Source organism: Polypterus senegalus, chromosome 2 (assembly GCF_016835505.1).
Source record: "Polypterus senegalus isolate Bchr_013 chromosome 2, ASM1683550v1, whole genome shotgun sequence".
Classification (NCBI taxonomy): Eukaryota; Metazoa; Chordata; class Cladistia; order Polypteriformes; family Polypteridae; genus Polypterus; species Polypterus senegalus.
The window spans coordinates 79,043,687-79,064,426 of NC_053155.1; the positions used below are offsets into that span (position 1 = coordinate 79,043,687).

Here is a 20,740-nt window from a genome sequence, read left to right on the forward strand (position 1 = left end):
GGTCAGCTGAGGTTCTCTCCCACAAGGAGGGGAGGAGTCGGTACGGCTGCAACTCAGATCCAGTCCCAGTCGCGCTCGCACAGAAGCCCACTGTTCCCTTTCTCTTTGGGTCATGTCAGTGTCGCCTATGCTCTGTACTCTGGCTGCCCTGGCAGCGACGGCGCTGCTGGCGGAATGCCTTACCAGAAACTTCTACGTGGCCATCAGGGAAGAAGAGTGGGACTACGCGCCGAATGGCACGAGCGCCGAGCAGCACGAGTGAGTGACCCGCGTATAGGAGGAGTACCGTGGGGCCTTGGGCGACATTTCCGCCGAGACTTTGGGCTTCTGTTCATTTCTAAATGTCTGAGGCGGGTGACCCGCCATGCAGGGCTCGGAAACGAAGAGCGCATTTAAACGAAGTGTTGCGTTTGTGGCGACCCCAACAGAAACAAATGGAAGAGGCTTTTAGTTAGCATTAAAACCGTAAAACGTAATATTTATATTCGATTTATTTTTTCGCAGTTGTTTCTGTTAACCTGCATTATTGGGTATGCGAGGCCAAGTCTGTGACATAGATATAAATATGCGTTAATCTTATCAAATCACGGCTTAGACCATATTGAGTCTATCTGGGCATATTGAGAGGTTCCTGATTTTAATTGGATGGAAAACTTAACCAAACTCCGTCATGGCCTTGTGGAGTGATTTTGTTTTCTGCCATTCTTTGCTTGTGTAGTCCACCTTAGGCTACTGTTTGTATGAACTCATTCAAGTAAACGCTCACATATATTTATAACAAGCTCTTTATTAATCTCCAGGAATGAGTGGCCACACAGTTTTAGTGTCAAACATCATTTCCTTATTTTCCTCACATTGTTATATGATGTTTGTCATGACACTGCAAAAAACTGTACGTTTTTGCCTTGTGCAGTGCTGGATCCCTACTGGTGTGGACAAGGCTCTGTGTTTAAAACCAGAAATGCAAAGATTTTTGGTTTAAATTGCTGCTGATTCAAACGGAGCAAGTCGCTTATGCAACACGTGCAACCTGTTAAAAAATGTATGTAAATAATTGTAAGGCATCCTTATCTTTAGAGACGCCTAGGATAAAAACTGTAGCCTGACATTTAGCTATGCCATCTCTCTTTTTTTCTTTTTCTTTTTAAACGAACATTGGTGAGGACTGTTGCATTCTTATTAATAAAACTTCTAAGATCACAGAATTGTGTCTGAGAAAAGTATAAGTGCACTGAAATTTGGATGTTTGCTAATAATCTGGAAGCAATGTATGTGATTTTTCCAAAAATGAATGATGCCATGTATTACTAATAAAATGATATTGTCTTGTTATGATTTACTTATTTGACTGTTTCCTTTATCCAAGGTGACTTACAACATTTCAGAGACAATTGGTATGGGCAGGGTATGAAATCCAGAGCTTTAGCCACAATGCCACACTTCCTGCCTATTTAATTGTTAATCAAAAGGTATATTTAAAATGTTTTAAAAGCAGGCTGGTTTGTGGTGCTCAAAATATATCACAACTAGCTACATAATTCTGTTAAAATATCAGCCTTTTTCAGTCTTTTATATGCCAACTGTTATTGATCACATAAGGTGCTTGGTTGTACACCATATTTCTTTTTACTGTTTTTACATGGGTTTTACTGTTCCTTTTTACTATTTATTTTTTACATGGGCATACTCCTGCCTAGGTATCTGAATTGTGGTTTTTACATCAGCAATCCAGATTGTTTAGATCTACTTGTGTGTTGTCTCTTATGGTCCCTCATACTAAGTGTGAACCTAAGGGGGACAGGGCTTTAGCAGCTGCTGCACCTCTTCTGTCACCTTCAGTTGAACCTTTTAAACTGAGATTGAAGGCTCATTTCTTTCAGTGACCTTGTGTGATAGTAATGGTTTCCCTACTTTTAGTCATATTCTTTCTTTTTTTTAACTCACCTCTGGCTGTATTTTGTTTTATTGTACTTTATTTCTCTTTATTTTATTTATGTTCATTGTATGTTTTAATGTAAAGCACTGGCCACAGCATTACTAATGTTGTTTTAAATGAGCTCTATAAATAAATTGATATTTCTTTTTACTGTTGTTCGTGCCATAGGTCTGTAATTGATTAGTCTCTAACTGAAAAAAAACCTTTTATGGACCAGCACAATGTTCCCCTTTTTTTCAAAGTGAAGAGCCAGTATGTTAATACACAGAGATCTGAAAAACTGGATGCAAAGTCAAATTTAACTCCTCTGCACATGACTTTAGAAGGAAAACAGAGATGTTACCAAGGCTTCTTGTCTTTTTCTTTGTATGGATGTGTTTAGTACACAGGATGCTTTTAAACTGGTAATTATCGTGTAGTAACAATATTAAAGTCCCTTTAATTTTTGCATGCTCCTGAAAAGTCCATTTGGTGAAATCTTATTTTATTTATTTATTAAGACTAATCTTGCTGACTTTTTTCAGATTTTTATTGTGTAGCACTGTTTTAGAAAGAACTCATATTTTATTCTACAATCATGGCCGAAATTATCGGCACCCCTGGAATTTTCTCAGAAAATGCACCATTTCTCCCACAAAATTGTTGCGATTACAAATGTTTTGGTATACACATGTTTATTTCCTTTATGTGCATTGGAACATCACAAAAAAACAGAAAAAAAGCCAAATCTGACATCATGTCACACAGAACTCCAAAAATGGGCTGGACAAAATTATGAGCACCTTTTCAAAATTGTGGGTAAATCGTTTTATTTCAAGCATTTGATGCTCGTTTGAACTCATCTGTGGCAAGAAACAGGTGCTGTCAATATAGCAATCACACCTGAAGCCAGTTAAAATGGAGAAAAGTTGACTCAACCTTTCTGTTGTGTGTCTGGGTGTGCCGCACTAAGCATGGAGAACAGAAAGAAGAGCAGAGAATTGTCTGAGGACTTAAACAAAAATTGTGGAAAAATATCAACAATATCAAGGCTACAAGTCCATCTCCAGAGATCTTCATGTTCCTTTGTCCACTGTGCGTAACATAATCAAGAAGTTCACAACACATGGCACTGTAGCTAATCTCTCTGGACGTGGACGGAAGAGAAAAATTGATAAAAGGCAACGAATGGTGGATAAACAGCCCCAATCAACCTCAAAACATATTCAAGCTGTTCTGCAGACTCAGGGTGCAACAGTGTCAACTCAAACTGTTCATCAACATCTGAAAGAAATGAAACACTATGGCAGGAGAGCCAGGAGGTCCCCACTGCTGACACAGAAACATAAAAAAGCCAGACTGGAGTTTGCCAAAATGTACTTGAGGAAGCTAAAATCCTTCTCGGCGAACGTCTTGTGGACAGATGAGGCCTACGAAGAAAAGAACATAGTACCTACAGTCAAACATGGTGGAGGTTCTAAGATGTTTTGGGGATGTTTTGCTTCCTCTGGCACTGGATGCATTGACTGTGTGCAAGGCATCATGAAATCTGAAGACTACCAAAAGATATTGGGTTGCAATGTAGGGCCCAGTGTCAGAAAGCTGGGTCTGCGTCAGAGGTCATGGGTGTTCCAGCAGGACAATGACCCCAAACATACCTCTAAAATCACCCAGAAATGGTTGAAGACAAAGCGCTGGAGAGTTCTGAAGTGGCCAGCAATGAGCCCAGATCTAAATCCAATTGAACACTTTTGGAGAGATCTCAAAATTGCTGTTGGGAGAAGGTGCCCTTCAAATCTGAGAGACCTCGAGCAGTTTGCAAAAGAAGAGTGATCGGAAATTCCAGTTGAGAGGTGTAACAAACTTGTTGATGGTTATAGGAAGCACTTGATTTCAGTTATTTTTTTCAAAGGGCGTGCAACCAAATATTAAGTTGAGGGTGCCAATAATTTTGTCCAGCCCGGTTTTTGAGTTTTGTGTGAAATGATGTCAGATTTGGCTTTTTTTCTCTGTTTTTTTGTGTTGTTCCAATGCACATAAAGGAAATAAAAGTGTGTATACCAAAACATTTGTAATTGCAGCAATTTTCTGGGAGAAATGGTGCATTTTCTGGGAAAATTCCAGGGGTGCCGATAATTTCGGCCATGACTGTATTGTAACAATAGTGAGAGTAATATTTGTTTGGTATATCAATCTCCCTCACCCCTCAGTGTATACAGTATGTGCGCTGAGCTTCACTAATAACTTGAGCCCTTTCACCGATGTTCAGTCTCCATTCTTAAAAGCAAGTGTTTTGTGATTAAGGCAGTCTTTCATCTTATTTAATATATAAAGCTTTTATTCTGGATAAATTGTCATTGCCTTTAGGCATTGCATTGTTCATTAATATTACTACTTCCACCTCCAACTCCTAGCAGTGTCTTCAGTTCTGCACAAATTAAGCAGTCTCTGTACATCCAGCAGGCCATACCTTAACAGTTTTAGTAAGAGGTTTGCCCAAGATCTGCAGATCAAGTATTTGGCTCCTCATCAGAAGGCTGCTTCACTGCTTTTAAAGGTTTGACTACGATGAGTGTTGTGCTCAGATTTAGGTTGGGGTGGTTTGATTCTAGCTGTTTAGTCATATTTACCCTTACTGTAAAATATTATTTACAGTTCATTGCCGTCATTAATCCCACTTTAAAAAATTGTCAGGTCACCAAGGAAATTGCAGGCAGGACTCAACAACGCCTAGAAAGATGAAAGAACAGGGGCCTTGATAAGCTAGGTCTAAAATGATATTGATGGGCTTTGAGCAGCAAAGTTCTTGCTTTGCTTGTGTTCTCCTTGTACTTGTTCCTACCTTTGTGTTCTTTTTATCTTATAAACTCAAACATGTCCTCCTTGGTGTCATTCAGGACAGACTAGGATGGAATAACAGCACCCCTACAGTTAAACTGGACATAAGACATCTTTTATTTACTGTGTTTATAGTTAAGGGTGAACTTGAAAAACCTGTAAATTAACCCATGGTGTCTGCTTAGAATTCTTCATGTGAGTGTCACATCGAAAAATTAGTTGCATGTAGTTTCTTTTGAATAGGAGAAATGCAATCTAACAAATATTTAACCCAATTAAGTCAATTCACTGCTGCAGTGGGCAGAGGTCCACAGTATATTGGCAGCATGTGGCACATGCTTTAATTGTGAAAACATCTACATTCTCTCATTCCAAATTACTTTGAAGTCACACATCTTGGAATTATGTAAGATAACGACAACACCATGAGAAAAATCCACAAACATAATACAGTAACTAGACACTGGACTCACACTCAGAACTGTGAGGTAGTAATGCTGACTATTGCACCAGTGTCCTTTCCCATAGGAAAAGCTCAATTTTGACTTCTGTGTTTACTGCCTGTGCACGGAGCCAACTAATTGATTAAAAATAATAATAAAATTAAATTGAACTCCTCTGTAACCTCCCCCTGTCAAGATTAAAATGGTGGAACTTAAGAAGTTTCTCAAAAGTTCTCACTATGTTTCTGCACTTAATGCATTGTCATCACCTACAAAGCCCTAATCCAAGGTAAAAAGACATGGGACTTAAAAACAAGAGGTCAAAAATCTGATTCCGTGAACTCCTGAACTATATACTACTTTTGCAATTACCAAAATTTATTTTTCATCTATTTGGCTTAAGCAAGAATCGTTAATCTCTGCAAGACAACCAGGAAAATCTTTGATTAACAAATGCATAATAGTTTATATGCAGTCTTGAGTCCTCATTTAGAGCCCTAACACATACTGTACCTGTGTTAATCCATAGTTTATCCATTTTTTTTCTGATAATGCATATTACACAAAATTGGAGACCGTGAAGGTGGTTTTATGTCCTATTCACCTGTATGGCTGTTATATGTCTCCTTTCCTGTGAAGCTCACTTGATCCATGTAATGCTTTGTACTTTAGGGGTTGTGTTGAATATCAAGATAGCCATAACAATAGGAGTGGATCTCTTCTATAAAAAGGGGGACAAACACTGTTAGAATGTACTGGAGATCCTCTATCACTCTCCCTTTTTTAAAATCCTTCACCCTCCAATCATGTGATAGTGGACGGATTCATTTTGCATAGATGCAGACACTGAAGGAGGACACACAGTTTGTCATGAGTTTACTCAATTAAAAAAAAAATACCTCTTTGAGTAGTCAGGAAGTGACAGAAGGCAATCCTCTGTATAGTTGTGATGTACTACTTAACTTACAGTTTTGTCAGCTTATTATGCAAGCAGTGGATGTCTGTTGGCTGTAGATATTTCATGCTATCGTGAGTTACTTTCTCCTAGTTTTAAACAATAAGAGATAAGTCAAACTTGAAGAATTTAGAGTGTTTTACATGCTCCAGTAAATGCTTTTTTGGATAACAATGAGGATGAAAAATGGCTTCTTGTTGGTGATCAAACAAATGCAACTCCATTTACTTATTATTTACTGCTATAGGCTCCCAATTATTTTTTTTTTCAAGTGGTGTAATGCTGTGAGAGAGCCCCCTTAATATTGACCTTGTTAGTATCGTTTGACTTCTGTAACCTTAAGAAGTACAGGCAGATTACTCTAGCTTTATCTTACTGGTTTTCTCAAAGTGATACTAACACTTTTGTATATATGTATATGTATATATTTATATATATTTTTTCCATTACAGTTGTATGTAAAAGATGAAGCATTTCTGCTTTGTAATGTTGTTTTATCCTTTGACAAATATGATGGAACATGTGCCTATCTACTGATTGCTCTGACTGCTGGTTACACAGGCAGCTCTTTATCTGCATAGCACAGTGGTCTCCAACACATCACTCGCGAGCTACAGGTATCTTGCAACCCCTTTCCAAGTAGCTCGCCAAAGGGTTAATGAGTGTTACATAAATTTGAAAACTTGATTAGTCAAATTAGGGGTGGGCGATCTTTCCAAAAAATATCACGATCCTTTTAACAAAGAATCACAATCTGAATTGTAATATGTCTTTTCAGTGTGGCATACACTTAAGAGAATATCCAGACTGAAACTCATCAAGACATAAGTAACACTTTATTTTAAATATCAAACAAAGTTGAATTCAATTGTTCCCTCATTCGCTAGCTAAGCGGAGTTAAGGAACACGCCCCGAAGCTGGCGAGTGAGTGAGGAGATGAACATTTAAATGACTCCATAAGAGTGAACCTGAGTGACTACACTCCACCATACACCTCACTTGTTGACTCCATGCAGTGCCAGTCATCTGACTAACTAAAAAACACATCACACATGCAACTGGACATGTGAATACTCTTGTGAAGTGAAACAGTGACATGTAACAAAATGACAAATGAATAAGTAAGTACTATCTGTGTGTTTGTAATTGCATTGTTTTGCTTTGACAGCATTCATGTTTTAATTTAATAGTGTGAGAAAAATGCATACAGACATACAAAATTTACTTGCAGGTGAACTAAATATTTTTTGTGATGTTTTAGTACAAACTGTGAGCTGTCAACACCAACATTTTGCAAATGTTCAGGCAAAACAAGCTTATTCAGTTTGTTTGGGATGAAATAAGCTATGATAATAAACGTTAGAAAACATGAGTGGCTCTCGGCCATTTTCAGTTTGTAAAAGTAGCTCTCTGTTTTCTTTTTTTGATTTCATATAAATTATGGCTGAATAACACTCAGGGCTGTATTCTGCTGGCATCTTGTGGATGAAATGTTATGATTTTTTGCAAAATTATGTTGTTTTCCAAGCATTCAGCCCTCTCAATGATAACTCATCAACAGTCACGAGTGTTCAACTAAAAAAAAAAACAAAACACAGTGGCATGTAAACGAAAAGTTGTAAAGGTAGTTTTGGAACAAACTGAACCATTAGTTGAATCAAATGATTTGAACTGGCCATCAGACATTGACAATGATCGTAAAACTGATCCAAAACTCTGTGATATACCTGGGCGCATGAAGGTGCTGAATGGTAAAAAGACAAAATGGTTGCAATCAAGTGAAAAGACAAGAAAGAAGTTAGCCTGCTAAGCCTTATTCAAAATGAAGCAGTGGATGTTGTTTGTGTTCATGGGTTTACTGTTTGGTAGACTGCAGTAACCCACTGAACAGCGGCGTTAATGTGGATGAGGCACTGACATTCTACCCTCTCGTGTGCATGCATCACAAAAAACTTTAGAAGCTTGTTTCTTTGCTCACTTTTCTTATGCTGTGCGGATTGCAACGTCAGGTTGTTCGTTGGTGACCTGTCACCCAAAAGAAGTGTACTAAATTTGCACTCGTACAGTAGTGGACACTAGACATACATTTCTATTTTTCATGTTTTGGCATTAACAGGTTTTGAACACATAATAATAACATTATTTCCTGTTGAAAAAAATTCTACATTTTTTTAGCTTGTTTTCCCAGGGGTAACCTATTGCTGTGGGGGCTATTCAACAAAACAACCTGTATACAACTCGATTAGTGGTATAGTTAATAATAATGGCACAAGAGGGTTAAGGTTGGGATCATGCACTGATACAGTGCATTGCTGCACCCACCACATGATGAACCACCTCAGGATTACAGACTAGGACCCTTGTGTAGCTTGTCCCTTCAAGTTAAAGTACCTGCTTGCATTTCTGGATGAAGGTTAACGTCATACCCAGGAGAGACCATTTGCAGGTTAAGGGCCTTGCTCAAGGGCCCAACGGAGTAGAATCACCTTTTTTTTCATATATTTTATTGATTTTATTGTAATCATTCCATACAAATAGATCAATTTTTACAAAAAATAGGATTGAAAACAAATCAACCCCCACCCCTGAGAAAGAGAGCATGGCCAATGGACTGAAACTCTCAGTGCTTTAAGAGCTTATTCTAAAATATTATTGATTAGATCCTGCCAGGTTCTGAAAAAGTTTTGCACAGATCCTCTAAGTGAGAATTAGATTTTTTCCAATCTTCTTATATAATAAGCTACCGTAGCTGTTCGTTTGTCTGTCCAGGATTTTAAATCACCTGTAGCTCGCAAACCGTTTCACCTATTGACTTGAAATTTGGTACACATGTAATAATAATAATAATAATATACAATGTGACGTCTACTATCCTCTTTCAGGGTGATGATTTTTATTAGTTTTTATTTTATTTTATTGTAGAATCAACTCTTGGCATGGTGGCCGTGCGGTGCATGTGTATGGACGCCATTCTCATTCCCTACCACCCTACTTCCCCTTCTTCTTCATATCTTTAATCATTCTTGAGGCAGATTGAAGACTTAAGTGCCAGCTTAAGTGAAAAATTAAAAAAACATACTAAGTAATTGCAACACAAAAACTAAATTAATCAGTTTTAGCACGAAAAGATACTGCCGAAAGAAGAAAAGCAGCGGGCCGCTAGGGTGGAGAAAAGAAGAGCCGCTCAGGAAGTAGCAAGCGCATCAACCTCTGAGCAAACGAATGCTAAACAGAGACCGAGAAAGAGTATGAAAACTATGAATGTTCAAGTCAAGTGTATTCACTGCACGTTATTGTGCAGTACGCCATTACTGGTTTCAAATAATATAAAACATCAGTTACCCACTGACTTAAAAGAGGAGAGTTAGGATTCTTCCAGTTTAGCAAAATAAGTCTGCGTACCAATAGTGTAGTGAAGGCAATCACAGTTTGTTTGTCCTTCTCCACTTTAAGCCCATCTGGAAGAACACCAAACACAGCTGTTAGTGGATTAGGAGGGATTGTGACACCAAGGCTGTCTGAAAGGCACTTAACAAGTTTTTGTCCAGAATGATGTTAGCTTGGTGCAGGCCCAAAACATGTGACCCAGTGAGGATGGAGCTTGATTGCAGCGTTCACAGGTAGGATCTTGCACTGGAAACATTTTGGTTAATTTAAAGGAAGACAGATGTGCTTGATATATAATTGTGAGTTGAATGCTTTTCGCATATGGAGCTCAAATGAATTTTCTGCATTGCTACCTTCCACTCCTTTTCTAATATGTTGAGTAAGATATCCTTTTCCCATTGTCCTCTTGGATCTTTGAAAGGGGGACTGTAAAATATTTTTATATATTGCAGAAATGCTGTCTGAGTCCTTGAGACTGAGCAATATTTTTTCCAGCATAGAGGAAGGTGGGAGATGGGGAAAATCAGGCAGGTTTTCTTTGACAAAGTTTCTGATTTGAAGATAGTGAAAGAAATGTGTTGCTGGAAAATTAAATTTGGAATGTAATTGTTCATAGGATGCAAAGATGTTGTCTATATAAAGATCTCTAAGCAATTTAATCCCAAATGTTTTCCAGATATTAAAACTGCATATGTTTGCAAGGGTTGAAAAAGGTGGTTCTCATGCAGAGGTGCCACAGATAAAAGATTCTCCATCTTAAAATGCTTTCTACATTGGTTCCATATTCTGAGTGAGTGAAGCACAATTGGATTATTAGTATATTGGTGATAACTTGCATTTATTGGGACACAAAGCAGGGAATATAGAGAAGTACTGCAGGATTTTATTTCTATTGCGGACCAAGCCTGTGTATGTTCATCTATTTGTGTCCAAGTTTTTATAGCTTGTATATTTGCTGCCCAGTAATAAAACTGAAAGTTAGGTAGAGCCATGCCACCTTCTGCCTTAGGTCTTTGTAGAGTCGCTCTTTGGATACATGGATGTTTTAGGTTCCAAATAAATGAGGTTATGGTTGAATCTAATTGCTTAAAGAATGATTTATTGATGTATATTGGAATGTTTTGAAATTAAAAAAGAAGCTTAGGAAGGATATTCATCTTAGCAACGTTAATTCTTCCAGCTAGAGTGAGATGGAGGGTTGACCATCTATGCAAGTCTTGCTTCATTTTTTCAATACAGACGGCTAAATTTTGTTGATAAAGAGCTTTATGTTTACTTGTGATACTTACCCCTAGGTATTTAAACTGTTCTGCAATGATAAAAGGGAAAGTGTCCAATCTAATATTGAAAGCTTGAGAATTCACTGGAAAGAGCTCACTTTTATTCAAATTAATTCTGAGACCAGAGATGTTTTGAAATTTGTGTTGCTAAGACTGCAGGCACAGTATTTTGTGGGTTTGATATATACAAAACCATATCATCTGCATACAGAGAAATTTTCTGTTCCAGTCCTTCCCTGATAAACCCCTTTATCTGATAAGCATTTTGACAGTGAACTGCCAATGGTTCAATGGCGATTTCAAATAGCAGTGGTGACAAGAGGGAATCCTTGTCTGGTACCACGTTCTAGTTTAAAGTAGTCTAAGCAAATGTTGTTAATACAAACTGAAGCTTCTGGATTGGTATATAGTAGTTTGATCCATGCACAAATATTCGGGCCAAACCCAAATTTCTCTAATGTAGTGAAAAGGTAGTTCCATTCAATCACGTCAAATACTTTTTCTGCATCCAACGATAATAATAACTCCGGGGTGTTTGACTTTGCAGGTGAATATATTACATTAAACAGGCATCGGAGATTGAAAGCTAAGTGTCGGTCTTTAATAAATCCAGTTTGATCTTGTGATATTAAAAAAAGCAGCTCTTTCTCTATCCTTCTAGCTAGGACTTTGGAGAGTATCTTAACATCATTATTCAGAAGTGAGATTGGTCTGTATGATGCACATTGTAATAAGTCCTTGTTTTGTTTAGGAAAGACGGTGATTAATGCTTGCCGAAGAGTTTGAGGTAGAATTTGATTGTCTCTAGCTTCTGTAAATGTTGCTAATAAGAGGGGAGCTAGCTGAGTGGAGAATTTCTTATAAAATTCAACAGGGTAGCCATCAGGGCCTGCTGCTTTCCCGCTCTGAAGTGACTTTATAGCATCTAGTAATTCTAATAGCACCAGAGGTTTATCCAAGTCCTCTGCAATAAAAGTATCTATTTATGGTATCTGTAATGTATCCAGAAATGCATTAGATTGTGTTTTGTCATCTTTGAACTAAGTAGAATATAAGGATTTATAGTAGTCTCTAAATGTGTGCATTATATTTTTATGGTCAATGATTTTATCTCCGTTGGTGTTGATGATTGCTGGGATTGTATTGTGAACTTCTTGCTTGTGGATTTGTTGAGCTAACAGCTTATTAGCTTTCTGTCCGTGTTCATGGTAATGATGTCTTGATTTAAAAATGAGTTGTTCAATTTCCTTGGTTGTTAAGAGGTTGAGCTCTGAATGCAGAGTCTGTCTTTTCCTATGAAGAGCGGCACTTGGACACCTGGCATGTTCTTGATCTATTCTAGTAATTTCACTGGTTAGCTCTGATACCGTCTTGGTTTCTAATTTATTTCTGTGTGAAAGATATGAAATAATCTGTCCTCTTAAGAAGGCCTTTAGAGTTTCCCGGAGTATTCCTGCAGGATGTATTTGTCTCTAGGAAGAAACTGGTTTGTTTTAATATAAATTCTGTACAGTTGTCATCTGCTAATAGAAGTGGGTTAAGACACCATCTGCGAGATGAGTATATGGAGCATAATGATTTCAGCACCAATATCAGAGGGGCATGGTCAGAAATAACAATAGTGTGAATTAATCGCAGGCAAGAAATTATTATCTACTAGCAAAATACCCGCGCTTCGCAGCGGAGAAGTAGTGTGTTAAAGAAGCAATGAAAAAGAAAAGGAAACATTTTGAAAATAACGTAACATGATTGTTAATGTAATTGTTTTGTCACTGTTGTGAGTGATGAGTGTTGTTGTCATATATATATATTTACACACACACACATAAACATATATATATTGTAACAGAATATGATTCTTGCTCGCACCCTTGTACCCTCAGACACCACGTCAGACACCAGATAAAAGTCCAATAATTATTTATTATAATAATAATTGTGCACAAAGCACGCTCCTCTCCACAATTCTCCAATAACAATGAACAATCCTCCACTCCCAGACGCTTAGCCACCCTGCCTCCCAACTCAGCTCATCGTCTGGGAGCTCCCACAGTCCTTTTATATTCCCTGACCCGGAGGTGTTCCTTCCCAACAGTCCACAAGTCCTTATTCCTTCCGGGTCAGGGTAAATAATGTTTTTTCTCACCCCGGAAGCCCGTCGCTCTTCCTATGACGAACTTCCGGGTCATAGGGCATGAAGAACTCTTCGGTCCTCCCTGCAGCTCCCTCTCGTGGCCCCCATGGCATCCAGCAAGGCGGTGCATAAAAACTACATGGTCCATAATGCCCTGCTGGTCTTCTGGGGACCTCCATGCTGCAAGGAGGGCTCCACCTGGCGGCTTGGGGTATTGGCCGGGTACATGGCCGGCCATATCTTACAGTATTCCCCAGCGGCAATTATAAAGATTCGGAGCGGCCTGCCCCGAGAGGGAAGTCTTCCTCCAAGAGGACGCGTCATCCGGGCTCTGACTGCGTTGCCCCTGTCCTCGAGCAAACCTTGGGGGGACGGTGTACCTCCTGTCTCCCCGGGACATTGGCGCCACTCGTGACCCGGTCGCTGGCAATTGTAGCACCGACGAAGTCCTCCTGGTTGGCTCTTTTCCCGAGACCTGAAACATCTCGAACTCGGTCAGCTCCACCCTTTCCCCGCCAAGGAGGGTTTTCTGGCCGCCTCGCTGCTCTCCGCCCTTTTCCCACCTTGTCAGGAGACCCACGGTGTATTTCGGGATCTCCTGCTTACTTGTCGGCGACAGCTTGAGTCTCTATTAGAGAAAGAGAGCCTCTTTGCTGTTTGCATGCCCGCTGACTTTAAAGAAACCAGAGGCGGCGTCTTCAGCACCGCATCGCCCGAGACAGCACTTTTCAGCTGCTCTGGTACGATCAGTGCTTCCACCGCCCCTTCTGTCATCACACCACACTCGTTTGTAGGGCTCGAGTGACTTGGCACCGCTACTAATTAACCGCGGGCCCGCGTCACTCTGTGTCCCCTTATTCTGTACGGTACCGTAAAACTCACCTGTACCGCCAAATCAATCATAATGGGAGACTCCTGACCAAATCGCCAGAGGAATTCATCCACCCTCCTTAAAGGCGCCGCTGCTCCCAGATCCCCAGTGATCTTCTTTATTGTCTCCACCACCTGTAAAATTTGTGCACGGGCTGAAGCAACTTTTCCAGCTCGCACGCCCAAAAGTTACTTAATTCACCCGAGGCATGCTCGAGCCATCATTAGCCTTACCCTCCGGGTGGGAGCCAATAAACACGGCCGCTCCTGGCACGTGCTCAGACAGGTCCCGTAAGGGAGCCTGGGATTTGTAGTTCTTTTCGGAGGACCGCGGTGCCGCTTTTGGCTGACTGTGATCCGTCTGTATCAATTTATCGACGGACCGATCAATCATTTCCCGGACCTCCTTACCTTTTTGTAGGAGAGCGGTACTGATCGCCTCCCCTTTCCCTTCAAAAACTCAAGTCCGTCTTTTCTTGGGCGGCCACAAACAGCTGGATACGGAACGCCACCTTCCTGGAATCCCTTGTGGTAGGTCACGTGTCCTCGCCGCACCCGTAATGCGGAAGTGCTTCGGGTTACTCGCTTGCCTGAATGAGAGCGCGCCATCGCCTTCGGGTCGGTCTTCTGCCTCCCGCAGAGCCTTCGGATGGACATCTGGGAGGTATGTACATGGGACATCATGTGTTAATTTAAAAAGATTATTCAGTACATTCCCCGTACATACCTCGTCGGTGACGTCCTCCTCCGGAAATCTCTCCCGAAATGCGTAGCCGCTCCATAGCTCCTCTTGAGCGCAGGCAATGCCGAGCGCCAGACCTCCGCTGTTGCTGGCGCCTGCTTTGTCTTCTTCTTCCCATGACGGACTTGATAAAGATGAGGTTTCTGGCGATTTTTCTGTGTGTGTCGTGGACGCTGTCTTCCCGGATATTCTGTCCACAATAAAATTTTTTAAATTCAGGTCCTCTGCCAAACTGACGGCCAGAGAATCCTGCCGGAGCTACGCCAATTGTAACAGAATATGATTCTTGCTCGCACCCTTGTACCCTCAGACACCACGTCAGACACCAGATAAAAGTCCAATAATTATTTATTATAATAATAATTGTGCACAAAGCACGCTCCTCTCCACAATTCTCCAATAACAATGAACAATCCTCCACTCCCAGACGCTTAGCCACCCTGCCTCCCAACTCAGCTCATCGTCTGGGAGCTCCCACAGTCCTTTTATATTCCCTGACCCGGAGGTGTTCCTTCCCAACAGTCCACAAGTCCTTATTCCTTCCGGTCAGGGTAAATAATGTTTTTCTCACCCGAAGCCGCCGCCTTCCTATGACGAACTTCCGGGTCATAGGGCATGAAGAACTCTTCGGTCCTCCCTGCAGCTCCCTCTCGTGGCCCCCATGGCATCCAGCAGGGCGGTGCATAAAACTACATGGTCCATAATGCCCTGCTGGTCTTCTGGGACCTCCATGCTGCAAGGAGGGCTCCACCTGGCGGCTTGGGGGTATTGGCCGGGGTACATGGCCGGCCATATCTTACAATATACATATCTATACATATACACATATATACATACATATATATATCTACATATATACACATACATATACATACACACATACATACATACACACACATATATACACACAAATACATATATATATATATATATACATACACACACATATATAAACATATATATATACATATACATACATATCTACATATATACACACACAGCTATTTCAGTATCAGTGCAATACGCTGCTTGTTAAAATGGATAACTCCGCTCTTACGTGCAAGTCTGCGTGGATATTATGAACTATCGATTTGTTCAAGTTCTATTTAAATTTTAAATAGAAGGAATTTTTATTTAGTCGACAGAAATATCTTTGGTAGGAATGGTAAAACAGACAGGAATATTATTCCTGAATAAATCAACTCAAACCTTAAACAACTTATAATATTTTGCTCTCCATAAAAATATATCCTGTCTAAATTATACAAGTTAGAAATAAAGTAAACATTAAAAGAACAAACATTCAAATTTCTTTACTCTTATGTAATTTTATATAAAAATAAACTTAGATTTTAAATATCCCAAAAGATTTTGCTCTCCATAAAAATATATCCTGTCAAAATTATACAAATTCAAATATGAACATGCTGCATAACAAAACCTGGAAATATAAATAAAATGTGTTCCTTTCAGCAATAACAAATCAAATCATTCAGTTGTCTTTGCTCATATGTCATTTTAGAGCTGGACGCCTGGCATCTTTTTGGCCACAGGTTCGTTTCTGTTTGGTGTGAGGTTCTGTGTTGTGGAGATTCTCAGGATGGATTGCAGGTGCTCATCAGTGAGGCGACTCCTGTGTGCTGTTTTGTTAGTCTTTATCACTGAGAAGAGCTTCTCACACAGATATGTGCTACCAAACATGCACAAGGTTCGAGCCGCATGTAGACGGACTTTTTGTTCTTCAAAGTCACCAAAGCGCCGTGCAAACTCAGTGCGCTCAGTTTATCAGCAAAGTGCGATTTGGGAACACCGTAGTGACGACTTGGTTTAACATTACTTGGCAACAGGGAAAGAGGGAAAGTTGCACTGGTGCATTTGTGTCTCTCATAAAAGCAGCTTCACTTGAAATCACTTTGTGATTGTGCACGGGTAAAACGTCCGCTGAAGTGTCAGATTCTTATTTAATTATTCTGCTTTCTGTATCTTCTGCATTGCATTCAGGTTACCCTGATGTTTTGTCTCATAGTGCCGTCTTAGATTAAATTCTGTAATTACAGCCACATTAGCTCCACAAATGAGACACACGGGTTCAGTAAACATATACTCAGCCTCCCATCGCTTTTAAAGGCTCTATTTTCAGAATGAACTTTTCTCTCCAGCATCGCGTGAGCTAGCCGCAATAAGTGTTCGGCAAGGCAGCTGAAGCGCTGCATTATGGGATCTGTAGTTTATTGTGTTACCAGCGCTTCATATACCTGGGCCATTAATAACAATAATACAGTATATAAAATGATCTCGGGCCGGATATAATTACGCCGTGCGGATGTGGCCCGTGGCCCTTGAGTTTGACACATATGGACTAAATAGAACTTGAAAAGATATATTTTTTCAAATGTGATCGCGCAATTCAGATAGAGTTGACGCAAGCACTACAGCCTGCATCCTCCCTCGCTGTTACTTTTTACCGCTCATCTAATGAATACACTGAGTATGGCTTTACCAAAACAATCATTGATGGCGAATAAAGTATCCATTATTCGAGTATGTAGATCGGAATATATATATACATATATATATACCGCGTATCGCAGCGAGAAGTAGTGTGTTAAAAAGCTAGAAAAGAAAAGGGAACATTTTAAAAATAACGTAACATGACTGTCAATATACAGTATTTGTTTTGTGAGTGTTACTGAGTGTTGCTGTCATCAAGGATTTGATTATCATTATTTCTTTCAATCAGGCTCGTATTTGTAGGATGTGTTGTGTTCAAGTTACATTCCGTGTTTGTCAATCGCTGTAAAGATGACAGGTTTCTTTCATCGATTCGTTTCTTACTGCATCAATAAACAGCTCGTCTTCTTCTTTATCTGAGACCTGACACACTGCATGCACGGTTTTTTTACACTGTCTTCCTTTAGCGGACATTGACTTTTTCCACCGTGTGCTTTGTTTCCGCAGTAGCTGGATTTATGAATATGCTTATCAGACGCTTCATATTTTTGCTGCCTTTTCAATTGTGTAATTCGGTTTTGTTCAGCTCTTTGGAACTGTTGTCTTTTATCTCTGCACTGCGTCAGTTCACGTGAGCCGCTCGGTGTACATGCAACGAAGGTTCCCAGCTGTGCTGGTGCCATCTCATGCTATGTCCGTGGCTGTATTTAATGTTACCTTAGTCCTGGCACTTAAAACTTTCTCTCGCAGTTTCGCTGAGTTTGTGTCAAACACCACCCTGACCATCTCATCTTCCTCTGCATAAGCACAGTCCTTAACCCGTGAATATTTAGTGGAGTTTGCTATTGGATTGCCGCTGACGGACGGCCTTATATGGGCAGGCACTAAATTACAAACGCCAGCGGCAGCCTGTCTATGAACTTAATTTAAAGTGTAGGTTTACATCGTGCTTTGTTTCCGAAGTAGCAGAACTCATGAATATGGTTGTATATGTCACTCGCTCGGTCTCTTATTGTTTCGCTGCCTTCTCAATTATATAATGCATGTTTTCTTCAGCGCTTTTTGAGGTCTTCCTGGTTTTCTATGTACTGCGTGATTACGTGGGAGGCGTGATGATGTCACACGAAACTCCGCCCCCACGGCGTTGAAGCTCATCTCCATTACAGTAAATGGAGAAAAACTGCTTCCAGTTATGACCATTACGCGTAGAATTTCGATATAAAACCTGCCCAACTTTTGTAAGGAAGCTGTAAGGAATGAACCTGCCAAATTTCAGCCTTCCACCCACACGGGAAGTTGGAGAATTAGTGATGAGTCAGTGAGTGAGTGAGTGAGTGAGTAAGTGAGTGAGTGAGGGCTTTGCCTTTTATTAGTATAGATAAAGAAATAATCAATTCTGGAGTAGCAATGATGCACTGGTCAGTAGAAGGAATATGTTCTTGAGTTTGGGTTTAGAAACCTCCAGGGGTCTGATAAGTTGTGGTCAGTTAAAAATTGTGTAATTATCTTTGCAGTGTTAGATGTCATCCCTCCGTGACAGGAGACCTATCTAAGAATGGATTTAAAGAACAAAGTCCCCAGCCATTATAATTTTATGAGTATTTAAATTGGGAATAGATGCAAATACATTTTGCATGAATTCCCTGTCATCGACATTGGGTGCATAAACATTTATCAAAAACACTTTACAGTTAAAAAAGTTGCCCATGACAATCACATATCTCCCTTCAGGATCAGAAACTACATCTGATGCAACGAATGAGACTGTTCTATGTATAAGAATTCCCACACCTCTAGTTTTCTTTGTAAAGCTGGAATGGAACATTTGGCCAGTCCAGTCTTTTTGCAGCCAGAACTGATCTTTGCTAAATAAGTGGGTCTCCTGTAAAATTACTGTTTTAGCGTTTAGACCTGTTAGTTGAAAGAATACTTTCTTTCTCCTTAATTCGTGATTCAGGCCTTTAACATTCCAGCTCACAAAGTTAACTGTCCCAACATAGAGACATTGATTCTGAATTTTTGATTTCATTTTGTAGTCTTAACTGGAAGTGAGACAGCTTTAACCTTAATTTCCAATTTTCTCATGAGTTATTTCCATGCAGCCTATTGTAACGTTGGAAGTTAGAATTATAAGGATTAAAATGATAGATTAGGTATAGTTTGCTCTCTTCCTCTCCCCCCTATCTCCCCATTTTGCCTCCCAACGTGAGGCTGGACCCCACTTCACAAAGTCCCGGTCCTCTGACATACCTAGAGACAGAGCATGTCCAAAACAAAACAAGCCCCCCAGCAGCGGCATTTGAGGATTAAAAAGTTGAGATATCTATTACCGATAAAGTCTAAATACTATAAGCATAAAATATAATCATCAACATACTATAAGCATAAAATATAATCAACAATCTTGAAATATTAAGACAGTAAACCCAGGGCCCTGAATAAGCATAGTAAACCCTAATGCAATAATAACAGTAAATCAAGGGTATGATGTTAAACAGTCTCCTTTAGAATAGTTAAAAACCAAAATAAAAAAAAAGAAAGCACTACAGTGGAACCTCGGTTCACGAACGTCTCGGTACACGTACAACTCGGTTTACAAGCAAATAGTTCGCCAAACTTTTGCCTCGGTTCACGACCACACACTCTGTATATGAACAAGCCAGTTTCCCTTTTGGTTTGTATATGTTCAGTCTCTCCCTGTGCATTTCCTGTGCAGCGAGCAAGAGAGAGAGTGAGAGAGCGACACACACACACACACTGGCAGCGTGAGATAGATGCGCACACACACAGGCAGTGGGAGAGAGAGCGCGACACACACATGGGCAGCGTGAGAGAGATGCGCACACACACAGGCAGCGCGAGAGAGAGCGTGCCACACACACACACACACACACACACACACAGAGGCAGCGCGAGAAAGACGCAGACACACAGGCAGCACGAGAGCCAGCATTAAGGTAGGAAGGCAGTTAAAGAATGCACTGGGCTTGATTTTGTTTTCACTTCTGTTTCCAGTGATCGGTTCGTAGCGTGCATTGTTGCAATGTTATTTTTCTTGGTGGTTTATTATATTACGGATTTTTTCAAATGTTAATTTTTTTTCCCTGTGCTTAAAAAAAGTGCTTTTAGCCAGCGTTTGGTAGCGCTATAGCGTGAACTATTGCAGTGTTAGTTTTCTCAGTGTTATTCAATGTTTTTACTTTAGTTTACTATGACGCTGTGCATTCTTTAGTTTAATTAACTATATTTGTGCTTAAAAACTTAAAAAAATATATATTTACATAGTTTGTATGGTCTGGAACGGATTAATTGTATTTACATACAATCCTATGGGGGAAATTGCTTCGGTTCACGACCAAATCGGTTTACGACCAGAGTTTTGGAACGAATTATGGTCGTGAACCGAGGTTCTACTGTACTTTAATTTCTTCGACACATACGCATGTAATTATAATTAAAACATGAACAAAAAGTGGCCGAGAAGAAAAAAGGATGTATAATTATGGTACCCGTATCATTGCAAGCAGATCAGACAGCAGGTAATATCTTCTTGCCATACATGACAGGATGCAACTCACTTTCGTATTTCAAAAAGTGTCAGGATCAGCTTTCTTAACTCCTTCTCTGCTTCCTCCTTGGAGGAGAAGACTTGATATTTCTCTTGAATATCCACTTTCAGTTTGGCAGGATACAAGGGACTGTATCTGATTTCGGCTTTCCGTAAC

At 40.0% G+C, this 20,740-nt stretch overlaps 1 protein-coding gene across 2 annotated transcripts in view; it reads left to right on the top strand.

Annotated features, from left to right (window-relative positions):
• The first annotated feature begins 13 nt into the window (after window positions 1-13).
• Window positions 14-20,740, top strand: part of LOC120523086 (ferroxidase HEPHL1-like) — a 47,223-nt gene continuing 26,496 nt past the window's right edge. For both annotated transcript variants that reach the window (XM_039744056.1, XM_039744057.1), the window contains exon 1: window positions 14-258. In XM_039744056.1, coding sequence (XP_039599990.1) covers window positions 113-258 — 146 coding nt within the window. In that variant the 5' untranslated portion in view covers window positions 14-112. The remainder of the gene's footprint in view (window positions 259-20,740) is intronic.